The sequence below is a fragment of the Prionailurus bengalensis genome, chromosome B4, assembly GCF_016509475.1.
Source record: "Prionailurus bengalensis isolate Pbe53 chromosome B4, Fcat_Pben_1.1_paternal_pri, whole genome shotgun sequence".
Lineage (NCBI taxonomy): Eukaryota > Metazoa > Chordata > Mammalia > Carnivora > Felidae > Prionailurus > Prionailurus bengalensis.
Window position 1 is genome coordinate 93,186,889 of NC_057358.1, and position 26,858 is coordinate 93,213,746.

Here is a 26,858-nt window from a genome sequence, read left to right on the forward strand (position 1 = left end):
CCTCGTCCTGTATGATACGTTATCATCATAATATTGGTATGGTCTATGCTATAATACACAAAAGAGATATAAGTGGAAGAAGTGGTTCAAAAGGGGCTCCATCGGTCCTGCACTGAGTGCGGGGTGGGCTGGGAAGGAGCAGCAGAGAAGGCTGAATTCCATCCCTGCGGGAGGGCCTACTGCTTGATGAACGGGAGGATGGACAAATAGCCCCTCCATGTGCACGGTGACCCAGTTTTGTTTGTCAACCAGATTTTTTTAAAAAAACAGATACTATGGAAATTCTGTATAACTTTATTCAGTTCTATTTTTCACTGACATTCAAAACTCAGTAATTGAAATTTACTTTGTCAGCAACCTTTATTAATAATCTTCGTGCTAATGTTATAGTGTTTTACAAATACATAACTTTAAACTTCTATGATCCTAAACTAAGATGAAAAAATAGAAAGCTGATCTTTCCTAAAGCAAGTTGTTCTACAAGAAAGAGAAAAAAACTAATGGGACGAACTTAATACCTACAACCAACAAGCAGAGCCACTAAAAAGGATATGAACTTAATTAAACTCAATTAAAACAACACACATATCCCTTTCCAGGTGAAGAAACACCATCAGCATCTAGGATATAAATGCTGTGAGTAGAATGTTTTCATTTCTGAATTTCTTTTCCCAAAGTAAGAATTCAACTAAGTTGTTTAAAATTTATATACCGAAAACTCAAGTTCAAAAAACTGAGAGTACAAAAAATTTTTCCCCAAAATCATCCCCCTCAAAATGAGTCATCTTAGGCCTAGCTGTCCTTACAATGTTTGTCAAATTATAGAACGTCTCTCAAATGTACAACTTTATCTTGAAATAAAGCCCCATTTGTGAAAGACACATTAGAAAAGAACATCTCAGCTAACGTAAGTTTGGATGATTAAAAGATCACCTAACAAGAAACGAGAAATGTAACACGGATTCAGTAGTTATTGTAAGGATGAGACCTAACAATTGCAACTGTTGGTTATTATTAAAAACCATCTTTTAAGTGAGCATTTCAAAAAGCAACAGTGCCAGTGGTTATATAATGGAGATAATAAATATACAACCACTGGACAAATAAAACCAAACACCCTAATGTTATATGAATAGGTACTTGGATCTTAAGATAAAATACCGAGGCACTAGACTATAAATAGATTCAAAAAGTTTAATATTTCAAACAACACAGGAGGAAATGAAAACGATATATGAACTAGAAAACTATAACAGGACTCAAAGTTACCATTCTTAAAATTTTTTTTTTTCAACGTTTATTTATTTTTGGGACAGAGAGAGACAGAGCATGAACGGGGGAGGGGCAGAGAGAGAGGGAGACACAGAATCGGAAACAGGCTCCAGGCTCTGAGCCATCAGCCCAGAGCCTGACGCGGGGCTCGAACTCACGGACCACGAGATCGTGACCTGGCTGAAGTCGGACCCTTAACCGACTGCGCCACCCAGGCGCCCCTCAAAGTTACCATTCTAATGATAATAAAGTCACTGATGTCCAAATGCGTTTGAAGAGTGTGAATAATATTCCTCCATGAAACATTAGTAGAAGTGGGAAAATGAAGGAGTACCTTATGCTTAGATATCTCATAAGCAGCCACATAAGTAAATGTCTTCAGGTTAAAAATAAAATCTAAGATTTAAGTAAAACATGGCCCATATTAAATATCTATGACCTGATCAACTGAAATGGTTATCAACATCAGTGATAAGATTTAGCTAAATGTCATATTCTTTTCTAACTCCGATTCACTTTTTGAATTATTTTGCCCACACAGGTTAGGCAAAACGGTTGATCACTGATTTAAACATTAACAACCACCATTAACAATAAGCTTTTTTAAAAAGCCCAAAAGTCACCTTCCCACGATGTTATAATAGGAAACCTTGAAATGACAGCTCTTAAGTTAATGTCAACAAAAATGTCGTTTTCCATCAGGGCAGGACAGGGACTACCACCTTATCGTGACTCCAGACAAAACAATCCTCTTGGTCCACTACATTTTTAGATCTGAGGCCTAAATACCAACTCATCTTAATTTAAAGAAGTATCAGAGACTGAGAGATAATCTTTCTAAAACAAGGAGCCTCTCATGAGCCCAACCTAGTGAAGTCCCTAAATACAATAGGTCAGTGGCCTACACCTATTAATTGGCCACACTAGCCCTCTATGGCCACACTCTGTGCTCTGCTTTTGCCCCCAGCTTTTCCTCATTCCCCATCAGAGCTCCTGGCCAAGGTCTGGCATGACCATAAACTGTTCAAGGGTTTCACAGACTCAATTCTTTGCTCCATCATGCCTGCTCTCGATTCTTATATTTTTAACTTTATTTCACTAGGATATGAATATCCCCAGTAATATCTGGAACAGCTTCAAGATTTGCCTTTTACTCTGCCTGGATTGCTGAGCCACTCTCCAGTAGGGAAGGAGACAGCACGAGGAGCAGCCACGGTGGAAGGAACCAAGTGGTCTCCCAAAACAACATGCGGGGTACAGGAGTCTCACCAGGACGCTGGTCTGGGAGGTGCCAGCGCAAAGAGCCAGCAGCTCAAAGTGCCAACGCCTTCTTCCAGAGGCTCATTACATATAACCATTAGCCATGGTTTCAAGTACGGGGCTGAATAAAAGATTCATTCCCCACCCAAATGATCTCTCTCTTCCCAATGATGGGAGAGGGGGGTGTTTACTGAAGTCTACACTATTTTACTTCTGCTTGTTCACACAGAAAAAAACAGGAAACCATCAAGATGTGGTTTAAAAGATGGTAATTGTACAATAACCAGAAAAGCTCCACAGTTCATCCTTTGACTGTAAGAAGCTAGTGCTGAACAGGCACTTCCCAATTCTAGGATTACCCTTTCCCTCAAACCTTCCTTTCGGTCCTCAGAATTGCTCCCATATGTCAGGGTACCCCAACACTATAACGCAAACCTCTCTCAGCACAGGCCACCCCTCCCAGATACCGATGGACTCTAATAGTACAAACTGCCAGTGGACGCCACGGTCAAACTAATCTTGAAAATTTATCTTCAGTTGAGAGAGTAGAGGTCTGGATCTTATTTTCAAAACTACAACGCTACAATTCTACAAACATAATGAAATACTGGATTATAAAAAAAAAAACATTTTAAAGACTTTAATAAAAATCTCCAGTTGAAAAAGGAGCTATTTGATATTAAAAAAAACAGTAAACGCACTGATAAATTATATCCTAACATACAACTTTAAGTTCCTGATACTTCCAATGCTACTATTATATCACATATCTTTAAACTGTAGTCTCTATTACTAAATGAAACTCATTGTGGCATTAAACTGGGATACAGGCTCAAAGAAAACATGGGCATACTGAGCTTATGTATACTCACCTGATCTGGTATGTTTTCCTTCACACGAGTCCAAGCCCCGGCTTTGTATAAATACTGGGCTGGGCTCAGAAATTTTGCCCTATATTCAGAATTCACCTTCCTAACAGAAATGAAAGGAGAGTAAATATTTCACCATGTTGATCTTCTAAATACCATGACATTTTTCTTATAAAATACATACCCAAGCCTTTGATGTCTCCAAGGAGTAAGCTTCTTTTTAGGCTGGTTTGACTCTTTTGATTCCATCTCTGCTTCTAATTTTAAAGGATCATCTGTTTTATTACACTAAAATGGAAATAATTTAAACATTTTATGCTTAAAATATGTTATACATTAGAGCAAAAACATAAATGTTATAAAGTATAATTGGGTACTGTATTACAATTCTGTTTGTGGAAGTAAGTTTTAACTGCTAAAGATAACCTGGAAATCACAAGCAATCAATAAACAAGTTTTGAAACTACTGGATCCGGTTGGGTTTTTCAAGTATAGCTCAGGTTTGGTTCATTTATAACAATAAAATTTATATCCTTGGCTACAAAAAATTTTTCTAATTAACAAATAAACATGTAAATGAATAAACTTGACGTTACCACCTATTAAACAATGTTTTTACATTTGCCTTTGATATTCTAAGTCCACATTTTATTGCGTTGCAGTAATTAAATATAAGGTTCCAGTGAGTAAGTTACCAACCACATTGTTTTACTGAATAACTTAACCCTTTTTTTTAAAATGTTTGTTTATTAATTTATTTTGAGAGGGAGAGTGGGCGTGGGAGTACAGAGAGAGAGAGAGAGAGAGGATCCCAAGCAAGCTCCACACATGTGCAGGGCCCGATGTGGGACTTGAACGCGACAAACTGTGAGATCATAACCTGTGAGCTAAAATGAAGAGTCAGATACTCAAGTGACTGACCCACCCATGCACCCCATAATCTCCCCATTATGGTAGATCCAAAAATATGTATATATGTGTGTGTATGGAAACAAATATATGTATAAACCAATTTACTTTTAGTCATAGAATTTCTATGTTTAGAACCCACAAGGTATTAGTTCTAGCATTCCAGAAGATTTAAAAATAGGACTTCTAGGGGCGCCTGGGTGGCGCAGTCGGTTAAGCGTCCGACTTCAGCCAGGTCACGATCTCGTGGTCCGTGAGTTCGAGCCCCGCGTCAGGCTCTGGGCTGATGGCTCAGAGCCTGGAGCCTGTTTCCAATTCTGTGTCTCCCTCTCTCTCTGCCCCTCCCCCGTTCATGCTCTGTCTCTCTCTGTCCCAAAAATAAATAAACGTTGAAAAAAAAAAAAAATTTAAAAAAAAAATAAATAAAAATAGGACTTCTATCCCATTTACCTATAATTTACAATCATTTTAACCTGAATCTGTAACTTAAATAGCTACAGTTCAAATAGAGGCAAGTGTTTGTATGTGCTGATTATGGGGTGCATGGGTGGGTCAGTCACTTGAGTATCTGACTCTTGATTTTAGCTCGCAGGTTATGATCTCACAGTGTATCGCGTTCAAGTCCCACATCGGGCTCTGCACGTGTGTGGAGCTTGCATGGGATTCTCTCTCTCTCTCTCTCTCTCTCTCTCTGCTACTCCCACACCCACTCTCCCTCTCAAAATAAATGATAAACAAACATTAAAAAAAAAAAGGGTTAAGTTATTCAGTAAAACAATGTGGTTGGTAACTTACTCACTGGAACCTTATATTTAATTACTGCAACGCAATAAAATGTGGACTTAGAATATCAAAGGCAAATGTAAAAACATTGTTTAATAGGTGGTAACGTCAAGTTTATTCATTTACATGTTTATTTGTTAATTAGAAAAATTTTTTGTAGCCAAGGATATAAATTTTATTGTTATAAATGAACCAAACCTGAGCTATACTTGAAAAACCCAACCGGATCCAGTAGTTTCAAAACTTGTTTATTGATTGCTTGTGATTTCTAGGTTATCTTTAGCAGTTAAAACTTACTTCCACAAACAGAATTGTAATACAGTATCCAATTTAGGCTGGCTGTAATTTGGCATGCTAAAGCTTTGGTTTAAAATACATGTATCTAGGGGTGCCTGGGTGACTCATTTGGTCGGACCAGGGGTGCCTGGTCCGACTTTAGCTTGGGTTATGAGCTCACAGTTCATGACTTCAAGCCCCACATTAGGCTCTGTGCTGACAGCTCAGAGCCTGGATCTTACTTGGGATCCTCTCTCCCGTTCTCTCTACTCCTCCCCCGCTCACTCTCTTTCTATTTCTCTCTCTCAAAATAAATAAATAAACTTTAAATAAAACAAACAAAATACATGTAAGTATGCATGTTTCTGTTTGACTCCCATTATTTAACTTAAAGTGTGTGTTTCTATCACTACTGCTACTCCTATAGCTCACATCACTGTAAGGCTAATCATTTGCTATTAGACATAGCAGACTTACCTTCTGTGTTGCTCAGCACTTGTCACATATTACATTTATTTAGTTACAACTCTGTCTCCTGTGTGGGGTTTAGTGTGGTCATCGTTGTATTTTCAGTACTTACCCAATGCCTGGCCCCCACTAAGTGCTTAGTGAACATGTGGCACTTAATGGACAAACAAATGAATAAACTAGCTGAAACCCAAATTCTCAGGTGGTATTCAGTAAAAGATAATGAGTAGAGTCTAAAATCATAAGCCTTTTATTTTGTTTAAAGTAAAGAGTTGACGAATACCTTCTTTTCAGGAGATACTGTTTCAAAATTTCCATTCTCTTTCAAATCATTTCTTAATTTTGGTTCTTTCACTGGAGATAAACCCTTGAAATTTCTTCTGTATTCAGTTTCATGGATGACTGAGTTACCTTTGAATTGTGGAACAAATTTGCTTTTATTGTGGAAAACCTTAAAACAAAAATTACTGTAGTTTAGTTTTCTTGTTGGTTAAATACACAAAACTTAGTTTCTGAACTGCTTTAAAATTTCATATATAAAGTTGAATTATAGGATGTCAAAAAAGTGAAATTATAAGACTGTTTATAATTTCGTATTATTTCATATATCTAATTAACATCCAAAAAACAACAAAAGCAAAAATAGACAAACTAAAAAGTTTCCATACAGCAAAGAAAACAATAGGGTGAAGAGGCAATCTTGGAATGGGAGAAGATACCTGCAAATAGTACATCTGATAGGGGTTAATATTCAAAATATATAAGGAACTGAAGCACCTTGCTAGCAAGAGAACAATCTGATTTTGAAAATGGGCAAAGGGATACATACATCAATGGAACAGAATATAAAGCTCCAAAATAACCCTATGCATCTACAATTATTTACAACAAAAAAGCCAAGAATATACACTTGGGAAAGTATAATCACTTCAATAAATGGTGTTTGAAAACTGGACAGTCACTTGCAAGAGGATGAAACTGGACCCTGGAACTTCTGCACTATTTAATCGGTACCCTGCTCCTCCTAATCGCCTCCATTGTGGCAGCCTCCAAGAGTTACAGCCAGAGTGGACTGGTAGCTGGAGCGATCTTCGGTTTTGTGGCCACCTTCCTCTGCCTGGCGAGCATATGGCTGTCCTACAAGAACTCATGTGGGACCCAGTCAACAGATGCCGCTGTCTGAAGACACCCTACGGCCAGGCCCAAGGCAGGCCCTGAGACGGGAATGTCGGGGGGCCGGCACCCAGGAGGGGCTTCTGAACTTCTGCTCCTGTGCCAAAGCCCTGCCCACGCTGCTGGGCACAAGAGGGGCCTTCGACATTCTCCTGGGCTCCTGAGCCACTCTCGGCCTCTCTTTCTGGTCTTCCTTGGAGAACAGTCCTCCCCGCCTGGGAACAAAAAGCAGTCTCCAGGGAAATCTAGTCTCTTCCTCCTGCTTTTAGAAGCAACCATCTCAGGGGGGCGCCTGGGTGGTGCAGTCGGTTAAGCGTCCGACTTCAGCCAGGTCACGATCTCGCGGTCCGGGAGTTCGAGCCCCTAGTCAGGCTCTGGGCTGATGGCTCGGAGCCTGGAGCCTGTTTCCGATTCTGTGTCTCCTCTCTCTCTGCCCCTCCCCCGTTCATGCTCTGTCTCTCTCTGTCCCAAAAATAAATAAACGTTGAAAAAAAAAAATTTAAAAAAAAGAAGCAACCGTCTCAGGGACTGATGACCCCACTTACCTACCACAGTCCGGGGGGTGGGTCTGAATACTCCTGCCTAAATCTGCTTCTACTCCACATTCCTCAGGGGAATGAAGCTGTTCTAAGTCCTCTTATAAAAACAAAGCCATGTCCAGGGCACCAGGGTGGCTCAGTCGGTTAAGTGTCCGGCTTCGGCTTAGGTCATGATCTCATGGTTCATGAGTTTGAGCCCTGCGTCGGGCTCTGTGCTGACAGCTCAGAGCCTGGAACCTGCTTTGGATTCTGTAGCTCCCTCTCTCTCTGCCCTCTCCTGCTCACACTCTGTCTCTTTCTCAAAAATAAATAAATATTAAAAAAAATAAAAACAAACAAACAAAAAATGGGCAGAGGAATTGAATGCATATTTTTCCAAAGACATACAGATGGGCCAGCAAGTACATGAAAAGGTGTTCGATATCACTCATCATCAGCCAAACATAAATCAAAACCACAAGACATCACCTCACACCTGTTAGAATAGCTATTATCCAAAATACAAAAGATAGTGTTGGCAAGGATGTGGAGAAAAGAGAACCCTTGTACACTGTTGGTAGGAATGTAAATTAGTACAGTCATTATGGAAAACAATATGGAGATTCCTAAAGAAATTAAAAATAGAACTACCATATGATCTAACAATTCTACTTCTGGGTGGATTTCCAAAGGAAATGAAATCCGTATCTCAAAGAAATATCTGCACTCCCATGTCCCTTGCAGCATTATTCGCATTAGTCAAGACATGGAATCAACCTAAGGGTTCACCAATAGGAATGGATAAAGAATGGTAGAATGGATAAAGAAAATGATACACACACACATACACACACACACACACACACACACACACACACACACGAATATCATTTAGCCTTCAAAAAGGAAATTCTGTCACTTGCAACAAAATGGATGAACCTGAAGAACATATGCTAAGTCTAAGCCAGGCACAGAAAGACAAATACTGCAGATTTCACTTATATGTGGAATCTAAGTAAGTGGAACTCATAGAAGCAGAGAGTAGAATAATGGTTGCCAGAACTAGGGGGTGGGAGAAATAGGGAGATACTGGTCAAAGGGTACAAAGTTCCAGTTTGCAGAATTAATAAGCTCTGGAGATGTAAGGTGCAACAGGATGACTAGAGTTAATACTACTAAGAGTTAATACCTGAAATTTGCTAAGGGGATAAGAGCTTACAACACACATACAAAAAGCTAACTACGTGAGGTGTTAATGTGTTAATTAGCTTGATTTTGTTAATCATTTCACAATGTACAGGTACATCAGAACATTATTTACATACTGTAAATATATAATTTTTGTCAATTATACCTCAATAAAGCTGGGAAAAACCCCAAATATCAACTTTCTACACTCACTACTATGTTGTGAATAATAGTTACTATAATAAAAATAATGTTTAAGCCAAAAAAATAATGAGCCATATCTTTTCTCCCCAGTTTCCTACTCCTCCCTCCCATCAGTTTGATAATGGGATAAGTACAACTGGCATATTTAAGTGAACATAGACATTCACTTTATAAGGCAATTCTGTTGTCAGCTCTACCAGTTTTTTTTTTCCTTCCTTGGCATGATTTTTTTTTCTTCCTCCAAAAAAACAGAAGATTCTTAACATTGTGAATATCTGATGTGTTCTTTTGTTCTGTTTTTTTTTTCCTTTGCTTATTTTTAGCTCAATGCAAGGGGAAAAAATCAGGTAATAATGATGTTTCTGTTTTTAAATGTTTCCCTTTATCCTTAGTATTTTATAATAGGGTTTCTATTTTATGGTATATTATCACTGATTACAAAGAAAGCAAAAGGAAAAGATGTGGACCACAAATAAGGTATATTATAGCTTTGCAATGCTGAATAACACATCTTCATACAGATCAAATCCAGAGTATCTTTTCCCGAGTATAGCCTCAAGGACTTTTCTGCCAAAAATTATTCAGACTCCTTTACATATTAATATAATACATCTTTTTAGAAAACAGGTGTTTGATAAAATAGAGCTGAATAGCTCCTTCAGAAGTTCCCTATCAACAAGCATTGAAAATTTCTGTCACAGGACTCTTTAATCCACAGACCCTGAAAATGATATACTTTGAATTGACAAAGAGCATTTACTTTCCCCCCAAATTCTCTGAAACTCCCACTAATGAAAGCAGTAAAACTGCTAGTGAAGGTTTGCTAATGATTTATTTTATATTATACTTTGGTCCTATAAAAAGGGCTTTTCTATACAATGTCTCCACTGAAATATATAAAAGCTGTCAATGGGGCTTTGATTTGAATTAGCTTTAGCTTAAAGATGAAATGTTCTACAAAAACTGAACAGCTACAATTTTCAGGGAGTGATTTTGTAGATACACACACTTACCATCCAAGAACACTTGTGAGCCAACAAAAGAAGTACTGATCCTCTACTGGGTTCATGAAGGGGACATATGTTGCCTTAGCTATTTTATATGCTTCTAAAATGTTCTACAAATTTCACAGTTTTTTTTTAGAAACCTGAATAACAAGTAAGCCCAAAGCTGCCACAATTTTTAGGATCACTAGAATTATGACATTAGTGGAAGAGGACTGATATTATTGTCTTGTTGAATCTACCCTCTCAGTCCTGAGGGGTATATAAAGTTTACAAATGAATGTTGAGATACAGGAGAAAATGAGCCATAAGGGTGTATGAAGGGATGTGTATGTGTTCATAAAGAAAATGCAAAGATCTAGGAGAAGAAAAGTCTAGGCTGTCCTGGGCCTCTGAAGATATTCTAAATGCAAGTATTTCCTTACCCAGGCCCAGAAGGATGGTTAAGAATATAAATGAGAGTTAAGAGCCTAAAAACTGTCTAGAGGATGACAGTAGTAAAATATTGAGTGTTTATTAGTAATGGTGGGCGAGCACCAAAAAACGGTACAAGATACAAAGAAATCTAGGAGCACACTTAGGTACCATCATAGCTTTTGAAGTTTATAAATGTCATCAACATGACAATTTCTATTACTGCTCACTTGATACAAAAACAAGATTATGTATCTTGTATTATTTTTAACATATTTTGTATTTTCTTGAAATACTCAGGGTAGTTAAGCCTTTCTTATCAGACAGAAAACATGCAACATATTAGTCAACAAAACACAGTATTTTAGAATAAAAGCAATTTAATATTTTTTTATTAAATAAACAAAATCTCGCAGCATGCAATAACTTACCAGTCCTCATGCTTCATTACCCTGTCTCATATTTAGCGTACGTGATGGATCTGGCAACAGTGACCATCAGTGGCCTAGGATAGTGTCATGTTACTACTATAGATCGAAGTAACAGAAGGATGTTAGAAAAACTCTTATTTTCACTTTTCTAGAACCTACCTCCAGGCTCACTGAAGAAGTACCTAATTTCTTTTAGCCCTTAGTTCTGTGTAAATCTGCATTACTAGATCAGAGGATGATACTTAAAAATATATTACATCCATTCAACTACCTGATTGGCTGTAAAAACTGGAGCAGCTTCTTTAGGGGTCTTCCAAACAAACTGCCTTTGATATTCAGAATTTCTCAAGATATCATGTGAAGGAACAACAGTCAGTCCTGCTTTCTTCCGAAGAACTCTATTCAACTGTTAGGGAAAGAAAAACCCCACCCACAGTCATTAAAAGTTTCTGTTCAAACTTTTTCTTTTACTGTGGTAAAAACAAAAACCAAAAAGACATTATAACATATTTCGTATAACATGAAATCTACCCTCTTAACAAATTTTTAAGTATACGGTATTGTTAATTACATGCACACCGTTGTACAGCAAACTCTTTTTAATTGATGATCTCTCTTTTAAACTATTTAAAATTTCTTTCTGAATATTGTCAATGAATCATTGTGCATCCCAGAAAAAGACAGCACCTCTCAGTCTCTTCCTACCAATTTTTCACAATTAAATCTATGACTAAGAAACAGCAGCACCTTGCCTTATTCACACATTGCCTCTGCGACACCCCTTCCCTTGCCCACCACTTACACATCACCTTCCTTGATTCTACTGTACCCCCTGGTTTTCGCAACGAGCCACAGATTCTTCACCAACGCTTCTGAATGCCTCTCCGTGGTTCCAGTCCACAGTGGACACGAAATGGGGAAGAGGTAGTGGACTGGAGAAAAATGTGGGAGGCAGTGAGATGTCTGCACAGGTCCCCAAAGCCTATGCTTATGTGCTTGCAGGGATGTTCCACAGGCCAGGTGTGACATAGGAGAGCAGAACTCCAAGATCTTTGAGATCCTGCCAGAACTGCCCTTCCTTTTGCATTCTGTCAATTGAGATGTTGTTTGTGTCCACAATAAGAAATTGAAAAGGGCCTAGGTAGAAGTCAGCTCACCACCCCTGCCAGAGGTAATGGCTTACTACTCCCCTTCTCTGTCTCAATTTGATCTCTCCCTTAGGACTCTGGTGCTGATATTTGATGAATAAAATCCAGAGGCAGGCTGCCCATCCAATGAAGAGATATCTTAGTATAACCAGTACAAACTGGCAACTATTAAGAATAGAACTCATAAGAGGCACCTGGGTGGCTCAGTCGGTTGGGTGTCCGACTTCAGCTCAGGTCATGATCTCACAGCTCATGGGTTTGAGCCCCGCATCAGGCTCTGTGCTGACAGTTCAGAGCCTGCAGCCTGCTTCGGATTCTGTGTCTCCCTCTCTCTCTCTCTACCCTCCTCCGCTCATGCTCTGTCTCTCTCTGTCTCAAAAATAAATGAACATTAAAAAGAAAATTAAAAAAAAAAGAATAGAACTCATAATAACTAAAGTCAACAGCCTCTTAACTATTCTATAAGATATTAGATTAAAACAATAAAACAATGGAAAAATTTTAAGCATAAAATGTAGTATTAGTGAAATGATGACATTTACAAAGAATTCTACGCTTTTGAAAAGAAATACTGTGAATATACCTACCCCATTATCTACATTTTCTGAAAGCAGCTTGGTAGAATGCTCGAGTTCCTCATTTTCATTAACCGGTATATGACCTTCTATTACATCCTCATTATTTTCCACAATATCTGAAGCCCCTTCAGCTCTGGAGTCTGTAGAGTGAGACCTGGTTCTTTTGGGAACCCTGGAGGCTGCTAGTGCAAGAACTCTTTCTTGGTTAACATCTTCTTTTTGTTCTGCTTCTTGTAATTCTGTTTCTGCGGCTTCAGGTTTTGGTGATACAATACCATTCTCTGAGATGGCTCCATTCCACTCAAGAGATTTTGAAATTTGTGGATCATGATAAGGGACTCTTCTTTTTGAAATAAAACTTGGCTCTTTGGTGATTCCTACAAAATATAGTATACAGAAATTGCCATAAAGCTCTACCATAGCATAAAGTTACAAAGACAACTTTTAATAACACTTAAGAGAGGAGAAATGGAACTGAAAAATCCCAGGTGAGATACACACAATGTCCTTAAAGTTGCAAGATTTAAAAAAAAAAAAAAATAGGTATAGTTTGTTCTTCAACATAAAATCTTTAATTTTGCTTTTAAAAAGTATTAACGTTTTTTTGACATAAAAAAAATTAAAAATTGGGGTCACAATGTTCGAGTTACCCCAACACAAGTCACTAGAATCGCAACGTGACGGGCCTGGCAAAGCCAGCAGGACACGTTGCCTCCGTTTCTAATTACTTTCCTGTGCTACTTAACAGAACAATGGGCCCTGGTACTGTCAAAATTTGGAACTTTTCACAAAGCTTCTCTTATGCACAGTAGACCAAGGTGAGAAGGGATGAGATGTCATTATGCTGGATCTTGGTTCTACATTTGCTTTGATTTCCTGAGAATTAAAGAGAATGAACCCTTTTAACAAGAGCTAAGATACTATTTCTCTATATTTCTGTCTGGCAAGCAAATGTCCAAAAAACTTAACCTTCTACCCAAGTAAGAGGAGCTCTGTGGAATGACAGCCACTGAGACACTGTCCTAGTTTGGGGCCATTCTTTAAATAGAAAGAAGACTTAGCAGGGTGGGGAAGAAAGAGTAAGACTAGAGGGAAGGAGAGGAAAGGTGGACTGAAAATCTGGCATGAGTTCTTTAGCCTCTGTCAAGGATGATTTGGCCATGGAACCCAGGGTCCCCTCCCTTACAAGACTTCCTTAGATTAGTGGTCTTCAAACTGGGTGCATATGTGTCTGGAGGCATATGGAGACATTCTAGGGGATAAGCAGAAATGGGCCGCGTAAGGGAATCATTTTGCAGATCTTAACTCTGTATGCACTATTATCCCAACGTTGGTCTGCCTGAGAGTTGCACCTGCTGTCTGCAGTCTTCGTTCCCACCCCCGCCTTCCCACTTCACAAAAGGAAGACACACCTCTCAGCCAGCCCCAAGGAATAAAAAATTCTCGTAGGTGGGAAAGACAAAGGGACAATTCAAAAAAGTATAACTACCAAGAGAGAGTACCTGACAGCAAAGCAAAGAAGGCAGAGATGACAAATAACAAAAGAACAGTGCCTTATTTCACCCATCTTCACACTTTTCCCATCCAACTATCTTAGAATTAAAACTCGGGGGTAAGAGGGTTGTCATGCGAAATGAATACATGTTAACACATGTTAACACATTTATAGGGATTGAAAAATAAAGTTAGACTTTGTTCTCACAGCAAATAATTCTAATTTGCCTGATTAGTTTGCCAATGAGGACTAACTTTACCACTTATATGATGAACATTTACCGTAAAGTGAATCAGCTATATTGGCTGCTCCAAAGTTTTAACAGAACGTAAGTGAAACATATGCATGATATTCCATATGCCAGAAATCACATCCTTTGATTTCACTTTGTTACAAACTGAATTTGTTACACTTATGATTAAAAAAATTAAATGTCAACTTAAAAGTGTGAGGGCCACCTAGATGGCTCAGTTGGTTAAGCACCGACTTTGGCTCAGGTCATGAACTCACGGTTCACAAGTTCGAGCCCCACATAGGGCTCTCTGCTGTCAGCACAGAGCCCACTTTGTATCCTCTGTCCCACTCTCTCTCTGCCCCTCCCTGCTCGCACACATGCACTTGCTCATGCCCTCTCTCGCTCTCTCTCTCAGAAATAAATAAACATTAAAAAAATGTGAAAGGATGCAAAGACTTTCTAAATACTTTTAAGGGATATGAAAGCAAAAATTTGAAGACCATTGCTCTAGACTTCTCTCTGTTTCAACACAGAGAGGCTTCTGGTAGAAGAGCAAAATGAAAGGGGAAGATTCTCAAGTGGTCTGCCATAATCTCTGAGCACCAGCAAAAATACACTAAGGGGAAAAAATACACTGTTAACAGAACACCCAGCCAGTCCTAGGTAAAATGGCTGTTATTCCTCCCACCTGCCTTTCTGAAGTTCTCACTCTGCCCCTCCCCCTAATCTAATTATTTCCCATTCACATATCTCCCCTAGACCATTCCTGCTTTCATAATGTACCATACTCTAAAGTGGCTTTGCTCCCAGTCTTGTCTCAACATACCCACCCTCAAATGTAACTGATCTAAGCTACAATGTTATGGGCACAACAGTCTGGTTAACCAATTCCACAGTATCATAACAGGCCATCAGTGGGATATATATACTTTAAGATTTATTTTGTATGAATCTAATAGAGCCTCAAATTTGTAGAATTTCGAGTCATTTGGAGGACTGAGCACCATCTTGCCCAAGAAGCAGAGACATCCAGTGTTTGAAGTCAGGCTCTGGGCAAAGGATCCTGATGCTTCAGAGGAACCGAGAGCCACTGACTCTAGCCCACTTTTCCCTTTTCTCTCCAAATCTAATCCCAGAAACCCTCTCCTCATTTTACTAATTTCCCAGGCTTGGGAAAATTATGCTTATTTCTCATACATCTTTTCTTTTCTTGGCTTCAAATATCTAATATTTGAGGGACATACATACCATGCATAAAGCATGCTCACATGTGAGGCCCCAAGCACTCATCTGTATATATGCACCTGCCCCTTAACAAGGAATATCTCATTTAACCCCTCCCAGAAATCCTGTGCAATGGGCTTCCTAAACCCCACCTGGTAAAACAGGGCAAATTTTCCCAAGATCAAAGCTAATGGAGGTCCAAACTCACATTCATTCATTCAAATACTGGTTTGCATAAGCACTGGAGGAGGTGTCATCTACTAGGCAGTAAGACAACCAGAGCCCTTGCTCTTCAAGATCTTCTATTCTAGTGAGGGCCAGTGAAACAGGCAGGTAGGATAAAGTCACTCTGTTTCTTTTCCTCTGCACCGTTCTCTGGGAAACCTTGGCCTAGGGCTGACTTCCCTGGGATACCAGGAGGAAACATGTGTGATGACAAAAATACAGCCTCTGAACTCATGGGCTTTCAACAAAACAGATTTGATTTCACATCATGGTTTTGCCATTACTAGCTATGAACTTTGGGCAAGCTACTTAATCTAAGTTTCCCTTCCTCAAGACCTTGGGAGAACACCTCCCCAGGCTTGACTGCTCTCAGCCGTCCCATCTCAGCTCAAGTATGACTCCTCAGAAAGGCCTTTCTTGACCACTGAAGCTAAAGTGGCTTCCTTCCAACCCACCCCTCCCCCAAGTTATCTATATGCTAGCCTATAACAACTTGAAGTCCCCTAGTTTATTTATTGAGTTACTTGTTTACTTTTTTTGCCCACAATTAAGGGTCTTTGTCTGATTCAAGGCTATGTCCCCAGAAGCTGGGAATAGTCCTGGCCTATAGCAAGCCCTCAGTAAATAGCTGTTAAACAAATATGTCAACCAGACCAATGGAACAATGTTCACAATTCTTAATCATTTTTGCAAACTTAACCCCAAGCTTTATTTAAGTTACAACGACTATTAGTTTGTTCAGCTTACCTAATTGATCCGATCTAAGTCCAGCCCATGGGTACCTTCTCCCCACCGAGGGATTATAGGACTCTGACAAATACGACTTTTTCCACAGAAAGTTTCTCTGGTATTCACTCAGCCCCTGAGATACAAAATAAAATTTAAGTACAACGCAATTAATGGACATTGTTTTAAAAAAAAGACATCAGTAAAATAATTTCGGAACCATGAAAAGAGTTGAAAGCCTGGAGATTGATAAACACAGAAGAGCTCCCTAATAACAACTAATATTTACCCAGCCCTGTGCTAAGCAGTTCACACGTCTTCTATCCTTTAATCCTCACAACCACTTGAGGCAGATGCTGGCAGGAATCCGACTCCCTGAGCAGCTACCTTTTTGCTGGTTGTCTGATTCCAAAGCCTGAGCTCTTGTCTGATAACAGGTGACAATCTAAATCCCCATCGCTATAATTATCCTTACTGAGTACGCCGGCAATGAGTACACAGTATCAGGTATTAGGCCTAGTACCTCTCGCAATGTTGTAAAGTCAACCAAAGACGAATTCCCATCCCGTTCTGGATACAAGCCCTTAAGATAAAAGAATAAAACAGGGTTTGTGGAAGGCTGTGGTCAACTGTTATGCTGATGGGTGCCTGACCCTGACACCTACCACCTACCTGAAACTTACGCACAACTATGAAAACTGTATATTTCTTACACCCTATCTTTACCTAGCCAGGGTCCCACTTCTCGATCCTTTAAAAGACATAGGCACTTTAAAGTTTTAAAGGGCAGGTAGGGGGCGGAGGGTAAAAGGCTGAGATGTGAGATGGGCTACAGGTGTCCCAATCTGAAGCCACCTTAGATCCCATTACAAAGCGCCCTCCTTCCATCACCACTCCCCTGTGCCCTCCAAAATCAATCTCTCTCAACACCACCAAACGCCTCCATACTGCAACTCGGAAATGTGTGTGAGCGGAGAGGGAGCTAGGTGGAGGAGACAAGCATCCCTCAGGATCTTGGCAAGCAGGCTCGGGAGCTGACAGGCATTGCGGGGCCCAGGAGCGCCGCGCAGAAAGCCAGCGCGGCCCCCGCGCCGGCACCCGCCCCGCCACGGCTCCCCCCCCCCCCCCCCCAGCAGACTTCGGATCTGGAGACCACGGCCTCACCTTGAAGCGCACCGGCATGTCGCTCGGCGCTAGAGCCCCCGCCACTCCGACAGTTAACGGGACAAAAAGCCCCGAGGGGGCGGGGCGACAACAGTCGGTTCCCTAGCAAAATCCTCAGCCTGGCGTCCCCGACTACGCGCCGGCGCACTCCGCGCTTCCCTCCTTGAGCCCCTACGCTCTGCCTTTCTCCGCCCATTCTGAGGTTTAAGAACCAATAGAGACCCCGAGAACTTCTTGCCGTCATTAAGATTCGACCAATCAGTGCCCGAATGGGGGACGCCCGCCTCCCGTGACAAATCCCAGCGACTAACAGAAATGGCGGGCGAAGACTGGCCAATGAGGCTCCCGGAACCGGGTGGGTGGGGCCCCGCGGGAGCTTCGTCCTGGGGAGAGCTCAGCGGCTGCTGGTCTTGAGGGTCGTGTGCGGCTGTGGGTGTACCTGCAGGTGGGATTCGTATGTCACTGGCCTCGCTGGGCCGGGTTCGTGACGTCAGAAAACATGAAGGTGTGTTCTTAATTCCAAATCTGTGACGAAACCGAAATGTTTTCTTTTTCTGAAATGAGAATGTTCAGGTCTGTTCTCCTGAATATCAGGTCCTACAACTGACAGCCATGTTACATCACTTACTGTCGCATCAAAAGGGATAGGCTAAAAAGAAGTATTGCTTAGGCAGGCAAAAAAAAAAAATTATTTACTCTTGAAAGATAAACTGCTTACTTTCAGTGATGTTTTTGCCTCCCACTACCTCGCCCCCGCAAAAAAAAAAAAAGTATATATAGCTCTTAATATTAGAAAACATTAATGATGCTTGTGAGTCTCAGCTTCTAAAGCTTCAGCGTTGTCTCTCCTCTCATTCATTTAAAAAAATAAAATTGCATCTGATTTCAATAGACTTGCCATCATCATCAGTAAGTATTTTTTGAGATTCTCCCATTGACAGAACACTGTGCTGGGAAAGAAATAAATTGTCCGGACAGGTCTCTAACATACTTGCAGAGAATGAACATATATTTATTCAATAATGTATAATGATCATTGTGCTAAATTGTCAAATGGCAGGTATGGTGATAAGGGCTACAGGAGTTGGAGGAGGGAGTTGTCCTTCCTTAAGGGCAGAGATGATTAGAAGAAGCCTCAGGAAGAAATATTCGGACTCACCCTTGGAGATTAGAAGGACTGAAATAAAGAGGAAAACGGGACGATCACAGGGCAGATGTCTGAATGGAATACTGCCCAGTTTCTTCCAGGAACAATGAAAATAGTGTCTTTACTTTTGTCATTTGTTGACTAAAGAAAAGTATACCCTCTTTTAAACTTTCAAATATTAATAGCAATCCTTGATGCTCTAAGCATTTTCTGCAAAGACTTGTCTTCCTGAATCCTAATTGATGTCTCTGTTCTTCTTCATCATCACTGAGATACTTAAAAATTCATTTGAAAGAGCCACCTGATACCTGAAACAAAGAGAATATTAAATTAGCCCCTATGTGGCCATGCATCCAGGGGGCCCTTGATAAATGTTAATTGGTGATGACAGCATCTCTGTCGTGTAAATTGAGAATGGCACAAACAAGACACAGCGGAACATAAACTGAAGGAGGTCCTCTTCAGGAAAACAGTCCAGATTGCACAGAGTAGGAAAAACACAGCTCTGGTTGTATATACAGCTTTGTTAGGACAGAAGGCTGAGGCGAAGTCAATAAAAACAGGCATGTAGAATGTAGCCTGTCTGCTAAACAAGGACCATGGTAACTGCAGTAGGGCTCTGCTGAGAAGGGAATAAAGGACAAGAGCGGCAGATGGGAAAAATAACGGAGTCACAACCGGGGTTGGCTGAGAGGTGCTAAAGGGACTCAAAGAAGAAGAGTACTTTGCCTTGTTATTCTTAAATGAAAGCCTCCTCAAGTTTATGAGGCAAAGACGTAGACATGCAAAAAGGGACAACCTTAGTATATGAGCCTGTGTTTTACCAGCTTTTACACTCTCTACTACTGCAAGAAACAGACCCAGCACCTACAAAGTTCCACCCAAGTGTTTGGGGGAGTCCCAGGAGGTGTCTCACATGTGCTTACAGCTACCACATACAGTACGCAGGGCAACACTGCCTCTCATTTCAGTAGCCACACATCTGCATGTGTCACTCTTGCTGCTGGCCACCACAGCCACAAGTGCTGAGTACTCAGCCTCCACTGGGCACAGCATGAAGCCTTCTCCGACTGCCCAGTCCTGCTGGTGATCTGTGACAAGGCACCTCCCTCTCCTTTTTGTGTTACCCTCTATTAAGTGAGTATCAAAGTGTCCTGGAGGGTTTTTCCATTTGTATTTCAGCCTTCCCTCTCTCCAAAGGGAATTCCATGGAGTCTGGGCCAGAAAGTAATCCTCAAGTGATAGGTTTCGTTCTGTGTCATTCTATGACATTCTATTCTAGATGAGCTTCTCCCTTCCACAGCCAAGCCTCTCTTCCTAGGACGAGAGTGTCATACCTGGCTCCCTCTTCCCTTTGTTGATGTCTCTGTTTCTCATGCAAATAGATTTCTCTTAATTCTCTGTGAGAGATTAAATTGGTACCACCTCTAATGAAGGACAATTTTGCAGTCCTTTGACCCAGAAATTCTACTTTTATAACTTTATCTTACAAATATACTTGCCCGTATGTGAAAATTATCTATTGAAGGTTTTTTACTGTATTGGAAACAACTTAAATGTCCATCTGCAGGGGACTAGTTAGATGTATTGTGTTTCCTCCAGGGCCCAGAGCGAGAACAGGCTATGCAGCAGGCCCAGATGACAGTGCAGGCCGCTCTGCTCCCTAGGGCTTCCACCCCAGCAGGTCCAGGTGGGTCGGACCCGCTTCTGGTGTCAAGTGTTATATCCATCAGGGTCTGGCTGGGAAAACTGAAACTACCAGAGGCATTTCCAAAAAGAAAGCTTAACATAAACTATTGGTTAATGAGTTACTAGAGAACTTTGAAAAGATAAAAGGAGAAACAGGATAGTAATTCCAGAAAGCAGCTCACACCCCTGAGGTTGGAAAAGCAAAGGGAAATGTTGATGTTACTGAAACACAGAGGTTTGCCCTAGAGGCCTCGGAGTTGACGAGACCTCTGCCCAGCTGGTACTGGTGCCTCTTAGGGAACAAAGTGAAGCTGCCCCTGGGAATGACAGAAAGGGAGGGAAGGAAGGAAGGAAAAGAGCGAGAGAAAGAAAGAAAGAAAGAAAGAAAGAAAGAAAGAAAGAAAGAAAGAAAGAAAGAAAGAGAAAAGAAAAAGTTGGAGACTGAACCAACTACTACCATGGAGAAAACAGTCATCATTAAGGTGCTGCTGAGAGCAAAAAGCGAGTGAAAGCAGGCATTCTGGTCTCTAGTGTCCTCTCTTAGCAGACCTAGAGGGAGTTAGTCAGCAGGATCCAAAGGATCTGCACAGCCCAAAAGGTAAGATTGAAAGTGAAAGACAGTAACTTAGTAACTTCTACCTATCCAACCCTTTAAAAGAAAGAAGCATTTTTTTTAATGAGCTAACATGGAAGGAGTTCAAAAAAAAGGCAAGTTACAGGTGTGTATAGTATACCATCAGTTGGCATAAGAGAAAGACAAAAGAAAGAAAAATGATGTTATCATTCACAGACACTTTTTCCCTCACTCATAAGTCCAACTTCATTAGTAGCAGCTATGAAGATGAAGAACATTTCATACAGCTTATAAATATATGGAGACTTTAAGGTATTGATAGCTACTACAACTATTCTCTTCGCATGAAATAACGCCTTTGACCCTTTCTAGATTTACTTTGATTTACACATATTGCAATAGGTCTGTTTTCTCTTTTAGAGACAAAAATATATCAAAATCCTTTAAAAACAACTTTTATTTGCACTTGAGATATAAATATACTACCCATTAAATTAAAAACAAGAAGTCAATCACTCCACAAACCTAACAATCTCCTATCATTTTCAAAGCAGCAATTGAAACATTGGAGAATTTGTATTTGTATTCAAATTTGTATTTGTGTTGAATCTATATGTGCCTCTAACGATATTTTTATTTTACAAACAAAAATACACTGCATATAAGCAAAATACTATCAAAGGGTTGAAGAAAGAAGATACAAAGAAGAGTAAGATACAGCCCGTTTCAAATCTGATTACAGTTGAATGAAGGAACAGACATACACACAAAGAACACAGGAAATGATAGAAGGATTCAAGAAAGGGGCTAAATGTGAGCACTCTGGTATTCTGAAGATGCTTTTAAATCTAGTGCCAGAAAGTTTGATCCAAGACTGCAGACTAAAGAGCAGACAGGATAACAGAGCTGCTTTTAAGTTCCATCCTGGGAAACACCTGATCGAGAGAACCTTTCACTTTCTCTTTTGTTCTGCCCTAGGTAGCTGAATCCAGGCCAGAACTAACATTTGCTCAAGATTGGGTCTCAAAAAGGTAAGTTACTTGCTCTCTGTTATCTTATTTTCCCTGGCTGCTTTAGAAATCAGAGTAAAGCTGTTTTAGAAACCACCCTACAATCAACACAGTGATGCATCAGCCTATGTTTGCGTATATGTGATTTTTTCTGAAATACCTTGCAAGGTAACTGAAATTCCAGTTTCCAGGCTTAGTAATGCTCTTGAGCTCTGTAACTTCCTCTTGGGTCATATACGTGGGCTTTCCTTGGTAAATCTTGATCTCAGTCTCTGCCAAAAAGCAATCAGTCAGACAGCCGCTTTCTTTGGCATTTTTCCATAAGTTTTAACTGCTTTTTCCTCACATGAATGAATTTCTGATTACATGACTGAAAAGAAAAATGACAAAATTAAATCAATGGATTCTGTTTCAGAAGCAAAATTGCTGATACTTCACATTAGTTTCAGTAAGAATCAAATAAACAGGGTGTGTGATTAAGACTTACCGATGAGCCAAGTGCAATTTATCCTCCAGACTTTTCGCCGTGGGATGCCTTTGTTGACAAAGAAGTGTCTGGCTTTTGAATCAATGGGGCACCTTTTGGAGGGACTCCAGGTTCTCTTGACAACATGAACTTTTTTTCCTTTTTTTTTTTTTTTTTTTTTTTTTTTTTTTTTTGGTGAGCCTGAGGGACTTCTAGCCATACAAGGCCATGACTGAATAAAGAAAGTAATTCTTAGTAAGGCATAAGTCACTGCAAGCCTCACATACCATAATAACATGTTGTGCCTCCACTGAACAAGACACAGAGAACAAAATTTGAAGGCACATAATTCTTTTCATTTTAACGCCTTCACTGTTGATGATTTTGTTATCAAAAAATTGCCTTCCCTTTTCGTCAGTGATTATTGTCCTAAGTCACCATCGCTAGGAAAGTATCCACAAGGACACAGATTTTTCTGGAATCACTAACTCTGTAGATTTGGAAGCATTAATTCTCTGACCACTTAAAACCAGGTGTCGTGTCTTAAGGTCAGACCAGAGGACACTATCCACTGTCTTCCTGAGAACCTTCTAAATCTCTACCCTACTCCAAAATAAATTTTGAAATATTGTTTTATCATGTAGTATATAGGCACCTTAATAACTTCAGGTCAAGACCAAACGCCTGCCATTATTCCTACTGAAATCACTGTTCTATTAGCAATGCTATATCAAATACCAATAAGGGACTAAGAATTTTTCAGAACATAAATCAGTTTTCCTCTCCTTAGTGACTTAATAATTGTTGATTCCCTTAAAACATTCATTTGGGTTTTGCTGGAGCAATGAGTTCATAAAATCTTAGTACTATGTGGTTCATTCTCTCAGCTTCCAGTAATTGAATTAATAATGTTTGACAGTATAGTGATATGCCAATTGTAAAATACTGCACAATGAATTTAAAGAAATTGTTTCAGGGGCGCCTGGGTGGCGCAGTCGGTTAAGCGTCCGACTTCAGCCAGGTCACGATCTCGCGGTCCGTGAGTTCGAGCCCCGCGTCGGGCTCTGGGCTGATGGCTCAGAGCCTGGAGCCTGTTTCCGATACTGTGTCTCCCTCTCTCTCTGCCCCTCCCCCGTTCATGCTCTGTCTCTCTCTGTCCCAAAAATAAATAAACGTTGAAAAAAAAAATTAAAAAAAAAAAAAGAAATTGTTTCAATATCACGGAGCACAACTTACAGAATAAGTTTCAGGAATCCTTTTCATTTGAGTTAATCATAGCTGTGGCAGATACTGAGGCTGACACTCCAAATCCATTCCAGCCTCCTTCTCATGCACTGCAGAAGCTAGAAAGCTAAAGTCCCTTTGACACTAGACCCCTTTGCAGCTGATGGTCAGGTGTAACTTACATTTTGCTGATGAGAAGCACTTGCATAAATTGAATTAGATGGGAGAAAGAAAGACAAAGCATAAGCAACTGTTGTGGTTATGGCGGTAGCAGCAGTAAGTTATGGCAGTAGCAGCAATAGCATGGTTATGAAAAGGTAGCTCTATCAGCAGCTTCCTGGTCACCACAGCAGTGATCGATTTCTGGAGCCAGGGCTTAGAGAGGTGGCTTATTATTAACTTAGCATTGAATTTCCTGGTTCTACAACTTCCTGACATTAGTGAGTCTATCTGTCTCTTCTAGAATTTACTCCTCTGCATTCCCAAGGATTCTGTAAGCCACTTTGTGTCAGTCATCTATTGCTACAATAATACTGTATAACAAACACCCCCAAAAGGAGTGGCTTAAAACAATAACCATTTAGTATTGCTCATGACTCTATGGGTCAGTTGGCCAGTTCTAGTAGCCTCGGTTGAGCTTGGCTGACCTCACTGAGCTTGCTCAGTGGTTATTTGGTGGGTAAACTAGAAGCTGGCTGGTCTCCAACGACCTCAAGTAGGAAAACTCATCAATGCTCCCTCACCTTCCAGCAGGCCAGCCTGGATTATTCTCATGGGATAGGAGGGTACCAAGAGGGAGAGCAAAGTGTGCAAGGCCTCTTGAGGATTCGGTTTAGAAGCAGCACACCATCACTTATCCCTTCTACCACATTCCATTGGCCAAAGCAAGCCAAACAGCCAACCCAGATTTAAGACTAGGGAAACAGGGGTGGCTCAGTCGGTTAAGCATCTGACTCTTGGTCTTGGCTCAGGTCGTGATCTCACGGTTTGTGAGTTCAAGCCCCACATCGGGCTTCGCACTGACAGTGCAAGGTTGGGATTCTCTCTCTCCTTCTCTCTCTGCCTCTCCTCTGCTCCTGCTCTGTTTCTCTCTCAAAATACATAAACTTAAAAAAAAAAAAAAGAGTAGGGAAACAGAGTCAACCCTTGATGGGAGGAGTTACAAAGTCACATTATAGAGGAGGAATGAAAATTTAGGTCTATTTTTTCAGTAAATCTGCCTCAACACTGAATACCCTGAAAATACCGTCTCTGCTTTAAATATCTGAATTAGTTATGTTCTCTGCAGTTTAACTCTGACCAATACAATGGTGGGTTATATATTTGCATTTATCTCTATTCCCTCTCAAAACACTATAAAATGACAGTAAATGGATAAACCAGGTATAAATTGGTGAGGTCAAAGAGAATGGCAGAGGAGACAACTGCAAAATAGAGATGTGGACAAATATTGGTGACATGGAAACAGAGTCGTACAGGCTGGGCTCTGTGAGAAAGAGATGGACCCTGAGATGAAGTTGAAGGTGTTGAATGTTTATTACTGAAGGCCCTTGGGATCAACATCTGTGGAAGGGAGGGCAAGGGAGCAGGACTGGGTAGAAGTCAGGTTTAAAGCAGCCCTGACAACCTCAACTAACCCCATGGGGAGTCCAGAACTAAAAGAGCCTGTGAGACATGCCCTGTGCTGGGCTATTTAATGGGCTTCCCTAGAAAGAACATGACCTTGGGTAAGGCAGCTCCCTCCAGTGGAGGTCACAGTATAGCACACAGACAGGAGGCAACTATCCTTCCCTAAAGTGGAACATGGACAAGTGCATCACCATAAGCATGTTCCTACTAAGCAATCAATGTTCCTAACAAACAACATGTATTTGAAGCCATAGGCAAAAATATCTCTGTTCCTATTGGGAGCCAGTCTCAATGCAGCTGTTAGAGTTTTAGTCCCCAAATCTTCAAGAGTGAAGGAGGGTCCCTGTCAGCACTGGTACCCTTAGTTCTGGTTCAGAACTCCCACAGACAAAACACTGGGCCTGAATCTCACTGTACCTTTTCCCTTCCCTAGGCTGTCTCCTCTATCTTACCCTGTTGTGGTTCACTTTGCACCTGCATTAGGACATCCACAGCCTTGTGCTTCCAGAGAATCTGGTGGTGTTGGTGCCATGCTAATGGTTAGGAAAGCCAGATACAGGGGCCAGCAGGACATTCTGCTTGTGAATTTCCCAGGCAAAGGAAGGGTGGGAGTTGGAGCTGGAGAGGAGCACAGGAATCCTGACCTTAGAGGGGAGCGAGGGGAAAAGGAACTGGACCTGAGGAATTGGCCTAGAACTTGCCTTTTTACCTCAAGGTGTATAAAACCCACATTCAAAAATATTGTCACCCATAACCAGTAAAGAAACTGAATTAGGAATCAAAAATCTCCCAAAAAACAAGAGTCCAGGGGCAGTTGGCCTTCCAGGGGAATTCTACCAAACATTTAAGGAAGAGTTAACACCTATTCTCTTGAAGCTATTCCAAAAATTAGAAATAGAAGGAAAACTTCCAAACTCTTTCTATGAAGCCAGCATTACCTTGATTCCAAAACCAGACAGAGACCCCCACTAAAAAGAACTATAGGGGCGCCTGGGTGGCGCAGTCGGTTAAGCGTCCGACTTCAGCCAGGTCACGATCTCACTGTCCGTGAGTTCGAGCCCCGCGTCGGGCTCTGGGCTGATGGCTCAGAGCCTGGAGCCTGTTTCCGATTCTGTGTCTCCCTCTCTCTCTGCCCCTCCCCCGTTCATGCTCTGTCTCTCTCTGTCCCAAAAATAAATAAATGTTGAAAAAAAAAAATAAAAAGAACTATAGACCAATTTCCCTGATGAACATGGATGCAAAAATCCTCAGCAAGAGATTACCCAACTGGATCCAACAATACATTAAAAAAAATATTCACCACAACCAAGTGGGATTTATACCTGGAATACAGGACTGGTTCAATATTCTCAAAACAATAAATGTGACTCATCACGTCAATAAAAGAAAGGACACGAACCATATGATCCTCTCAATACATGCAGAGAAAGCGTTTGACAAAATACAGCATCCTTTCTTGATAAAAACCCTCAAGAAAATAGGGACAGAAGGATCATACCTCGAGATCATAAAAGCCATATATGAAAGACCCAATGCTAATATCATCCTCAATGGG

The 26,858-nt window shown here is 40.7% G+C and overlaps 1 protein-coding gene and 1 long non-coding RNA gene across 3 annotated transcripts in view; both read right to left on the reverse strand.

Annotated features, from left to right (window-relative positions):
* MDM1 (Mdm1 nuclear protein) overlaps window positions 1-17,751 on the reverse strand; it is a 34,441-nt gene extending 16,690 nt beyond the window's left edge. The window contains exons 1-7 of one of the 2 annotated variants that reach the window (XM_043564893.1): window positions 17,565-17,751; window positions 16,422-16,536; window positions 12,505-12,872; window positions 11,041-11,175; window positions 6,121-6,288; window positions 3,586-3,689; window positions 3,405-3,504 (exon numbers count right to left, since the gene is read on the reverse strand). In XM_043564893.1, coding sequence (XP_043420828.1) covers window positions 3,405-3,504; window positions 3,586-3,689; window positions 6,121-6,288; window positions 11,041-11,175; window positions 12,505-12,872; window positions 16,422-16,536; window positions 17,565-17,582 — 1,008 coding nt within the window. In that variant the 5' untranslated portion in view covers window positions 17,583-17,751. The remainder of the gene's footprint in view (window positions 1-3,404; window positions 3,505-3,585; window positions 3,690-6,120; window positions 6,289-11,040; window positions 11,176-12,504; window positions 12,873-16,421; window positions 16,537-17,564) is intronic. The other variant, XM_043564894.1, reaches the window with a different exon arrangement.
* Window positions 17,752-18,547: 796 nt separating this feature from the next.
* LOC122473189 lies at window positions 18,548-22,246 on the reverse strand. Its single transcript, XR_006294608.1, has 2 exons — window positions 22,145-22,246; window positions 18,548-19,019 (listed from the first exon to the last, which is right to left on the reverse strand). It is a non-coding gene; the product is annotated as an uncharacterized LOC122473189 (long non-coding RNA).
* Window positions 22,247-26,858: the final 4,612 nt, after the last annotated feature.